General features: G+C 35.5%; 1 protein-coding gene across 1 annotated transcript in view; it reads right to left on the reverse strand.

The window, feature by feature from the left end:
* The window catches only part of slc6a11a (solute carrier family 6 member 11a), a 92437-nt gene that overhangs the window by 39997 nt on the left and 40418 nt on the right, over nucleotides 1–12022 (reverse strand). The window contains exons 6-10 of the mRNA XM_061874361.1: nucleotides 5851–5985; nucleotides 5631–5734; nucleotides 1343–1467; nucleotides 1142–1254; nucleotides 922–1059 (exon numbers count right to left, since the gene is read on the reverse strand). Coding sequence (XP_061730345.1) covers nucleotides 922–1059; nucleotides 1142–1254; nucleotides 1343–1467; nucleotides 5631–5734; nucleotides 5851–5985 — 615 coding nt within the window. The remainder of the gene's footprint in view (nucleotides 1–921; nucleotides 1060–1141; nucleotides 1255–1342; nucleotides 1468–5630; nucleotides 5735–5850; nucleotides 5986–12022) is intronic.

Here is a 12022-nt window from a genome sequence, read left to right on the forward strand (position 1 = left end):
GGAGATTTTGACATGGTTGGAGCGCTAGTTATGAGTAATAATGCGTTAATACCATAAAAACCATAAAAGGTTAATAACTTCAAAACCGTAATGGCTCAAACTAAAATGTTTGCAACACAAACCAGCACAAAAGAATGGCACATGTTTGGGAGATTTTAGACACACTTAGTGAGGCTTGAAGAGTGTCTAGTGATGAATATCACTAGACACCTATCATGGGGAAGGCGTACTACTCCAATCTCAAATGATCCTAAATATTTGTTCAGTACTGTCACATCGGTAACCCAACAAGGGACTCCCCCAAGTATCTCCACCCACTCGGCTAAAGACTTTATGGAATTCTTTACTAAAAAATTGAACTCATTAGAAAGGAGAATAAAGATAACGCGTCCCAGTTCCAACTGGGTTCTTTTAACGTAGATACGAATGTATTTACGAAGCATAATGCCGTCCAAAATAATGTCTCTTTTTGAAGAGATAACATTAGAGGAACTTCTGTGACTTGTAAATGGGACAAGACAAACAACATGTTTTTTTGACCCACTTCCTGGGAAACTCCTTGAGCTGGAAGGCTAAATTAGCTATTTGTAATATTAGGACCATCAGTGCTAAATATTATTAACTTATCTCTTTCCTCTGGTACTGTTCCCCTAGCATTCAAAAAGTTATTCATCTTCTGCTCAAAAGACCTAATCTTGATCCCGGCCTAAACTATCTGCCAGTGTCCCACCTTCCCTTTATCTCAAAAATCCTTGAAAAAATTATTGCAGAGCAGCTAAATGAACACATAGCGTTTAACAATCTCTGAATCCTTTCAGTCCGGTTTCAGGGCTGCCAAGAGCAGTAGGAAAATCAAACACCATGCAGACTGCTACACGTTTTGACAAATTACACACACAGACAGAGTCACTGACTTCTCACCTGCGACACCAGGAGGAGGCCAAACAGATAACAAAAGATACAGATGAGTAATAAAATAAACTCTCTGCGGTATCCTTTTTGGATCTGGGATGGGTAGATATCAGTCAAGGAGGTCATGATGCTTTCAAGGCCAGCAAACTAGGGAGGACAAGAAAAGACATTGAGAAGACTCCTTAAATCAGGAAATATTTAAAGAGGCTTTAAAGAGGTTTCAGCTGACCTGACCATCGATTCCCAACAAGATAATCATGGTGAAGAAGCACACAGACCAGAGCTGGGGCCATGGCAGGAGGCTTATAGCTTGGGGGTAAACGATGAATACAAGACCTGGACCTGCCAGGTTCCAAGCAAAATAACAAGCATGGACGTCAGTCACTGGGAGCTCACACTAGGCCTGACACTTTGTGCAGTGAGGTCGTACCAGACTCGGCTACTGAGGCGATGTCCACACCCTGTTTTTGGGACATGTATCCCAAAACAGAGAAAATGGCAAATCCACCAAGAAAGCTGGTGCCACTGTTGAGCAGGCAAAGCAAGTACGAGTCCCTGGAAAGAAGAATAAAACATATTTAATGACTTAAACACATGACCATGAGGCAGTAAAACCATTGGCTAAATTAAAACATATCAGAACACAGTGAGAAGAAAATATCATCATCTCCATTTACCCATAAAAGGGATTTTGTGCCACATATTGTGTGGAATTTTCCGCTAATTTCATTGTATGTTAATTTGCTCACTGTAAGAACTAAATAGCGTGATGCCGTGGGTAGAGCGGCCGTGCCAGCAACTTGATGGTTCAGGGTTCGAGTGCCAAGTCACTGTCGTTGTGTCCTTAGGCAAGCCACTTCATCCTTGCACCCAGTGAATGTGTATGAATGTCTGGTGATGATTGAGGGTGCTGTAGGCGCAAAAGAGTAGCCACATTTTCACCAATCTACCAAAGGGCAGCTGTGGCTACAAATGTAGCTTACCACCACCAGTGTGCGACTGTGGTGAATCTCTGTGCATGCTTCGAGTGTCTAGTGTATAGAAAATCGCTATATAAATCTACTCCATTATTGTTATTATTATTATCTTTATTATTGTTATTATTATATTATGAACACTAAATATAAGGGATGTCTCAATCCAACTTACACTACAATGTACTGTAAAAATGGATGTAGGCACAATATGTTACCCCAAAAATATACATAAAAAGCCTGAATGTAAAACGTGTTGCTGCAGTGTTTATGGATTGAACAAAATCATTTGCCGCAATCTTAATAAACAAATTAAAACGGTATGGCATCAGAGGGGTGGTCTTGTACTGGGTCAGAGGCTACCTAACCAACAGGAAGCAATATGTGAAGACAGTAGAACAAATGTCTACACAATTTAAAATATCTTGTGACGTACCTCAGGGATCAATACTGGGACCAAACTTGTTCAATTTTATATAAGGGCTTTAAAGTTAGTACTATTTGCAGATGACACGACGGCGTTAATATTAACAAAAGAAATAAACAAATCAAAAGGATGATTTGACAAAACTATCTCAGCAAACCTAAAATAATGCTATTTGGTAACGGTATAAGGGAAAGTCAAAAACAAATAAAAATAAACGGAGTACATATTGAAAGAATAAAGGACAAATCACGTTTTGGTATAATAATATAAGATTAAATGAACTGGAATACAAAAAGTAGCAAGAAACCTGTCAATAATCACTGCATATTCTCTACCGCTTGCTAGTGATACCATATCCGAGTTATTGCGGAGAAATATGGGGAAACAACTACAAATGTGCGCTTTATTCACCAACCGTGTTACAAAAAAGATCAATAAGAATAATACATAATGTTGGATATAATAAACATACAAACCTTTTTTTTATTTAATTTTTTTTTTTTTAAACTCAATGACTTGGTGCATTTGCAAACAGCTAAAATTATGTACAAAGTAAACTATAACCTGCTACCCAAAAATGTACAAATATTCTAAACAAAAGATAAATATACAGTAAACTTATAGAAAAATCTAATTTAAAACATCTGTATGCACATACAACACTTAAGACCTTAATTATATCAGTAAATCAAACAAAGCATCAATATGATTCAGTTTAAGAGACTGTTCAAACTACTGTACAAGTGTTCGCAAAGTACAAAGAAAAAAAAAGAAAAACATCTTAAACCTTTTTTTTTAAAGAGAATAATTCATTATTTATGTATGTAATATTTTCTTACTTAATAATGGTTATTTATGTAATATATTTTTTTTTATTCACTGTTCTGTTACAAACAGAAAACAAATACATGGGATAAAACTGCTTTGATATGAAAAGAGGTAGATTTAAATAAGCTCTGCTTCTTCCTACTCCTTTTTGGATGTGCCATAATGAAAACAACTGGAAATATGCAGTGCATTACATTGTAATTGTATTGTATGCATGTTCGAAATAAACTGAAACTGAACTGACATTAAACTGAATGTAAAAATACAGTAAATAAAAGCCAGTATGGCGATGTACATGTTAAATGAAACAATTAACAATAATAATAATAGTAATAAAAATAGTATTATTATTATCATTTTTATTATTATTAACAGTAATACTACTAATAATACAGCAATAGTGTTTTAACCAGATAATTTTACTGTAAATTATGTTTTGTTTGTTAAATGAAACATTAAAAAATAATAATAACAATTAAATATATTACTAAAATTTGGATTTTCAAGTCATACTATAATATTTGCACGGTCTATACAGGGTTACATGTTGGCTTTGCAGAAAAGACAAAATATAAATTAAAAGGCCTACTGTAAAACTACGGGGGTTCCGGTCGGTGCGGAGGAGTACCGAACGAGTTCCACACGAACATATGAAGTAGCCGCCTATGCTAAAGTCTTAACAAGCTGCTCCGCTCCATTCTGCCTCTGTGTCTGTCTGTACACAGCACCCAGAATTGTCCCTTCAACACAACCATCTGATTGGTTACAACCATAGCGGTAACAAGCCAATCAGCAGTGCATATTCAGAGCGCATCTAGTCAGCGCTTTAGTGTCGAGCAGATAGGCGTTTAGCAGGTGAGCAGCGGACTCTCCAAATTACATTAAACACTTCCAAGTCAACTACTTTCTAAACATCACTATGAGCCCACTGACCTTCTGGAAACAAACTGCTCAGTTCACTCGCAGTCCTGTTTGAGGTGAAGGCTAGTTAGCTTTTAGCGTAACGTTAGCTCATTTGGCCGTGTGTGTGTGTGTGTGTGTGTGTGTGTGTGTGTGTGTGTTTGTGTATGTGTGCATGCGTGTGTTACAGACAGTGTTGATTGAGGTGTGTTGAAGCAGCAAAAAAGGACATTATGTTAAATGAAGAGTTTGGGTCTCTAATAGCGTAAATGATAATGTAAGTGCATCATTAAGCTTACATGAACTCCATGGTGTTTAGGGATGAATAGTCTCTCCTATTGCTACTGTACTATTTTTTTCAGCTATAGTTACATGAATCATTAGTAATGTAGGAGCCTAGTTTTGAATGGCAAGGTCCCTGCTATCACATGTTAATAAAAATATAACATTTGCATATAAAAAAATCAACTACAGGCTTCCCCAATGCTGTAATAAACTAAGCATGATGAGTTGATTTGAAACTGTTTAAAGTTGCACTTTTTATATGTAGAAGAAAAGTTGTGTCATTTTATTTCATCTAAGCAACAACTTGAGGCAGTTTAATGTTGATTAACGTGGGCAGAATTATTATAGTGTTCCCAATGTTAAAAGGATCAAGCAATTGTTTACAAATTTGGTAAATAAATAACCAACAAATTTATATTTTGTTGTTTTCTTACTGTACCGAAAATTAACCAAACCGTGACCTCTAAACCGAGGTACGTACCGAACCGACATTTTTGTGTACCGTTACACCCATAATATATATATATATATATATATACATATATATATATATATATATATATATATATATATATATATATATATCTATATATATATGTATATATATATATATATATATATATATATATATATATATATATAGATATATAGATATATATAGATATGTATATATCTATATATATATATATATCTATATATACATATATATATATATATAGATATATATATATATACATATATATATATACATATACATATATATATATGTATATATATATATATATATATATATATATATATATATATATATATACAGGTATATATGTACACATATATATATACAGGTATATATATGTGTGTGTATGTATGTATATACATATATATGACATTAAATAATTAATTTAATTTAACTTAATAAAAAAATATATATGTGTGTTTATGTATGTTTATATATATATATGTATATATATATATATATATATATATATATATACATACATATATATATTTATATATATATTATTTGTGTGTGTGTATTTATATGTATATGTATACTGTATATATGACATTAATTAGTTAATTTAATAAAAATATATAAATTATATATATGTATATGTGTGTGTGTATGTGTGTGTATACATATATATGTTTATATATATGTATATATATATGTTTATATATATGTATATATATGTGTGTGTATATATATATATATATATATATATATATATATATATATATATATATATATATATATATATATATATATATATATATATGACATTATTGAATAAGTTGTGTACCTGTAGCAGTTGTTGTTGTACTTATTGTAGCTCCCAAGCGTGGTCAGACATCCCAGACATAAAGCATAGGAGTAGAATATCTGGGTCCCAGCATCCATCCACACCTACAGACCAATCGGAACATGAATGTCTGACAAGTCAGTGTTTGCAACATAAATGCAAGCTGTGTTGTTTTGTGAGAGTAAAAGATGACTTTAAATAGTGGGTAAAAAAAAAATACCTGCGGGTCAGCCAGGCGTGCAGGATTGGGGTACAGGTAGTACTTGACGCCAAGCATGGCTCCAGGAAGCGTCATTCCTCTGATAAACAACACCACCAACATGGCGAAGGGGAAAGTCGCTGTGACGTAAGTCGCCTAAAAAAACAGTCAGTGACACTTGATATTTGTTTTGCGGCAGTTATAACGTTTATGATCTTTGACAAAGTGCGTCCTTAGTCCCAGATTAGATACTGGAAGCGTTGACAGCAAAGAGGAGCAAAGTGGTTATCTGCCCTGTTACAGTGGCAGTCTGTGTTGACATCATATGGACACACTGGTGTTGATACAGCTCGGTCCAGACAGCAAGCAAGCATTTCCAGTGTCTGCCATTTGTGTTTTGACAAGCATCAGGATGGACAAAGTGTTCTCAAAGCACGCAGCCACTTTATCTAAAACACACTTTGCTGCTGTGCGCCAAACGCAGACTTTGTCGGACAAAGGAGTTGGCATACAAAATGTAGCTTTCTGGAGGTGGAGCGTCACCAATTAGATACAGTATAGTCAAGCTGGTCTGCATGCACAGCAGGGTTCTGAAGCCTAGTGACTAGACTATACTTAACCCTTTAGGGTGGCTGTATTTGCCTTCATAAAAGCAAAATAATGTCCAAAAATTTTATAATGACCATAAAAAATGTCCACATACTCTGTAACACACTAGAAAAATTGGGGGACAACAAATGATAGAAGTAATGTTTAGTAGTTATTTTATATAACAGAGGCCAGACAGTGTAGCTGGGGCATGTGTACATTGGTAAACCTCATTGCCTAACAACCTTAAGAGCAGCGATGGTTGAAGGGTTGATAACTTTGGCTTTTAGCTCAATAGCTTGCGCCCTTGTGTTTCCAGCCTAACGACCCAGAAAAGGCAGGGACTGAACCAGGCGGGTTACGGATGAGAGTGGGATTTAAGGGGGTGAGGGTACCAGAAGCCAGCCAGTGTAGCTGGGCCTTTCGTACGTTGCTAAACTTCACTCCCTGACAACTTTAAGAATAGTGATGGTTGGTCGGTAGATAGCACGCTCGTATCCCATGCCAGATGACCCAGTTTCGAGTCCCGGGTCGAACAGAAAAGCCAAGCCTGAACCAGGCGGGTTACATTTGTACAGAAAGTAAAAATAATAATAATAACGATAGTAACTTACCCCAGGAACCTTTCATTCTACAAAACTGACTACCGTAAATTCCGTACTATTAGCGACTACTTTTTTCATTCACTTTGGACCCTTGAGTTTATAAAACAGTGCGGCTAATTTATGTTTTTTTTTCCGGCTAATTTTAGTTTTAATTAAACTCAAGCAGAGGGCTGAAATGTTGTGTTATTGTTTGTGCTATTGCGCCATATTTTGGATGAGTTCACTTACTGCAGGTGCTGCAAGTTGAAAATGTACTTCCTGTTTTACCAAAGGTAAAAATCGTCCAAAGCATTTCTGCTGGAAAAGATTCTTCATTCATACCTCCAAGCAACGTTTGTATGTTTCACAATTTGACTAAAACAATTCATATGTACTAAACCGTCCCATGTATGATGATTGTCCGTGCCATCGTAATGTAATGAAGCTAGCTAATATGCTAACACATAAAATTATAAAAGTGCTACATAAAATTATATTTTATGTAGCACTTTTCTCTAGTGACTGAAAGCACTTTATATTGTAAAACCCAGTATCTAAGTTGCATTTTTTTAAACCAGTGTGGTTGGCACTGGGAGCAGGTGGGTAAAGTGTCTTCCCCAAGGACACAACGGCAGTGACGAGGACGGCAGAAGCGGGGATCAAACCTGGAACCCTCAAGTTGCTGGCACGGCCAGTCTATCAACCAAGCTATACCGCCCCAGTGGTAGCTTTTCAGAGCGGGTATAGTACCGAATATTATTCATTAGTATTGTGGTACTATACTAATACCGGTATACCGTACAACCCTACTATAAACTGAGCTATGAGTTACATCGTGAACGTAATAACCAATTTTAAAACGTATTCATCCATTGCCAGACACAGTGGATGCTAATCCAATTAAAAGTATTTTTTTAGGAAAATCTTTCTTTATTTTGCCGAAGGAAGGTGACGTTATTTTCTTACAGTAGAAAAGCTAAGCCAGCTACACAAAATTGCAAGGTAACATTGCTAACGTAGCAGTCACGCATTTTTAACCTACTATTATCATTTACCGTTACATTGTCTCCTCCATTGCCACAAATAGTAGTCACTGAGCCAGCCATTAAAATGAGTTTATTGGAAAACCCGTCTTTATACTGGTTTCAAGTGTGTGAAGAGAGACATTTTCCGAATTAAAGGTGAATTGCCATGAATAATTAAAATTAAAAGTAAGACACTCTCTTACTTCAGATCAGGCTAAAAATTTGTGTAATGACTTGTGCTGGTTAAATTGTTTAAATTGAGTTTCATTGTTGTCAAAATGTAGGACAGCCGGTTTTACATAAATTTAAAATGGCTGACTCACGGAAGGATGTTTGGGTAAATGTCTACCATTGATGGATTATCCGCTGATGTCACATTTGAACAAAATTCCAAACAAAGTGAGGAAGTAGGAAGGAAGGCAAGATTTATTTTTATACATATTCCTGCATACAGTTTGATTTCAAAATTTCGGGATTTATGCGGATTCCAAATACACATAAGCAGGTACCAATAGGTAAGAAACGTTAGTTTTGCATGATAGGGCCCCTTTAAAGTTCCTGAACTTTTGGTGGAAAAAAGCCTCGAAATGTACAAGTATTTTCTTGTACAATATAATGTTGAAGTTAAAAGTCAAAGTCCCAAAAATAGTCACACACACTGGGTGTGGTAAAATTTGTCCTCTGCATTTGACCCATCCCCATGTTTACCCCCGAGAGGTGAGGGGAGCAGTGAGCAGCAGCGTGCGCCGCGCTCGGGAATTCTTTGGTGATTTAACGCCCAATTCCAAACCTTGATGCTGAGTGCCAAACAAGGAGGCAATGGGTCCCATTTTTTTTGTATTCTTTCGCATGACTCGCGGTTTGAGCTCACAACCTTCCAGTCTCAAGGTGGACACTCTAACCACAAGGCCACTGAGCTGGTGTGTATCCTCCAAATAAACAAAAAGACCCCCATTATCTTTCCTTTCTTCCTTTTATCAAACACCTTCATAAACTTCAAATACTGGACCAGGGGTTTCCTCCTGCGCATATTTTTCGCAATACACTGTGAAATCGTGCTGGAAAAGGAAAAATAGAAGCAGACAGTCAAACTAACAACAGATAACGACACAGCGAGAGCTCACTAAATTACGTTTCAAATGTAAACCATGTGGGTTCAGTATTAGTTTCACTTACATATTTGGCCAATTTCGCCATCACAACACTTTACGCCAACAATATAGCGACATAAATCCTGGGTCCAAATTCTACATTCCAAAACAGACTGTTCATATTGAAATCCACAGGGCGTCGGAACCCCTGCTGAAAGGATAGAGGACATAACCGTTTCCTGGAAGCTCTTCTACAGCATTCCCCTTTTTGTTGGTGTTTGAGAAATGAATGCTTGACGTTTTTACTTCCAAAAGCCAAATAAATCTCGCATGGAGGGCAGAACACCTCTCACCCTGTAATGATAGCCGTGTGAACAACATGTATGTTCTGTACATGGTTTCAAGCAAAGAAAACTTGGGTAACAGTGACTGTAACGGCTTCTTGTGCAGCTACACTGAGCCTCAGCATTGAAACTGAGGGTTAGTCAGTTTGGATAAAACCCCAAAAAATAAATGAAAGAAAACCGTGGCAACTCTGCTCCGATATGCATTTTATATTTTATACAGAGTAGTCATTTATTTGTCAAATAATTACAGTGATCCCTCGGCACTTTGTGGTGTGTGTTTAAGTCAGGGGTCACCAACCTTTTTGGAACCAAGAGCTACTTCTTGGGTACTGATTAATGCGAAGGGCTACAAGTTTGATACACACTTAAATAAATTGCCAGAAAAAGCCAATTTGCTCAATTTACCTTTAATAAATAAATCTATATACATAGAAAAAAAATGGGTATTTCTGTCTGTCATTCCGTTGTACATTTTTTTTCCTTCTACGGAAAGTTTTTTGTAGAGAATAAATGATGAAAAAAACACTTAATTGAATGGTTTAAAAGAGGAGAAAACACGAAAAAAAAAAATTACATTTTGAAACATAGTTTATCTTCAATTTTGACTCTTTAAAATTCAAAATTCAACCGACAAAAATTTTGTGAAAAACTAGCTAATTTGAATCTTTTTGAAAAAATTAAAAAAATAATTTATGGAACGTCATTAGTAATTTTTCCTGATTAAGATTAATTTTAGAATTTTGATGACATGTTTTAAATAGGTTAAAATCCAATCTGCACTTTGTTATAATAAGCTCAGTGGCCTTGTGGTTAGAGCAGGGGTAGGGAACCTATGGCTCTAAAACTAGATGTGGCTCTTTTGATGACTGCATCTGGCTCTCAGATAAATCTTAGCTGACATAGCTTAACACGATAAGTAATGAATAATTCCGCTGGTAATCACAGTTTAAAAATTAACGTTCAAATTATAAAGCATTCTCATGCATTTTAATCCAACAATCCGTTTTCTATCGCACCTGTTCAAGATGTCGCATTAATGGTAAGAAGTATTATATTTATTATTGGTTAACTTTAGAATAAAAATGTTATTAAAAAGAATAAGAGACCTATTATACTCTAAAAATGTTGGTCTTACTTAAAAATGCACGCATTTAGTTGCATTCACTGTTAAAAAATATTATATGGCTCTCACGGAAATACATTTTGAAATATTTGGCTTTCATGGCTCTCTCAGCCAAAAAGGTTCCCAACCCCTGGGTTAGAGTGTCCACCTTGAGACTGGAAGGTTGTGAGCTCAAACCGCGAGTCATGCCAAAGAATACAAAAAAAAATATGACCCATTGCCTCCTTGTTTGGCACTCAGCATCAAGGTTTGGAATTGGGCGTTAAGTCACCAAAGGATTCCCGAGCGTGGCGCACGCTGCTGCTCACTGCTCCCCTCACCTCCCGGGGGTATAAACATGGGGATGGGTCAAATGCATAACAAATTGGACCAAGTTATATTTCTAACAAAGACAAATCATTATGTCTTCTAGACTTTCCAGAACAAAATGTTTTAAAAAAAATTCAAAAGACTTTGAAATAAGATTTAAATTTGATTCTACAGATTTTCTAGATTTGCCAGAACTTTTTTTTTGAATATTAATCATAAGTTTGAACAAATATTTCACAAATATTCTTCGACGAAAAAACATAAGCTAAAATGAAGAATTAAATTAAAATGTATTTATTATTATTTACAATAAAAAAAAAATACTTGAACATTGATTTAAATTGTCAGGAAAGAAGAGGAAGGAATTTAAAAGGTAAAAAAATATATGTGTTTTAAAAATCCTAAAATCATTTTCAAGGTTGTATTTTTTCTCTAAAAGCTTCTTTCTGAAAGTTATAAGAAGCAAAGTAAAAAAATAAATGAAGTGAAGACCAAGTTTTAAAAATATTTTCTTGGATTTTCAGATTCTATTTGAGTTCTGTCTCTCTTAGAATTAAAAATGTCGAACAAAGCGAGACCAGCTTGCTAGTAAATAAATACAATTTATAAAATAGAGGCAGCTCACTGGTAAGTGCTGCTAGTTGAGCTATTTTTTAGAACAGGCCAGAGGGCTACTCATCTGGTCCTTACGGGCTACCTGGTGCCCGCGGGCACCGCGTTGATGACCCCTGGTCGAAGTGCATTGTGGATTTTAAAACTGAAAATAGGTATTTTGGTAACACTTTAGTATGAGTTGGGATTAGGGTTAGGGTTACTAATAAGGATTAATTCTGAGGTTATTGAGGGAAGACTCTTAGTTAATGGCTTACTGGTTGTATAATAAGGCCATGCAGAATACTGCATTAATAAGTACTTAATAATGACTAATTAAGAGCCAATACGTTACTAATTTGCATGTTAATAAGCAACTAATTAATGGTGAATATGTGTTCCCCATACTAAAGTGTTACATGTTTCATATAGGGATGGGTATCGTTTACATGTTAACTGATACTATACGGTAGTAACAAATCGATACTTGAAAAACAGTGAGGGTCGTTAAACAGGCCATGGACCAGTACTTAAA

The sequence above is a fragment of the Nerophis ophidion genome, linkage group LG16 (assembly GCF_033978795.1).
Source record: "Nerophis ophidion isolate RoL-2023_Sa linkage group LG16, RoL_Noph_v1.0, whole genome shotgun sequence".
In the NCBI taxonomy this organism is placed as follows: Eukaryota; Metazoa; Chordata; class Actinopteri; order Syngnathiformes; family Syngnathidae; genus Nerophis; species Nerophis ophidion.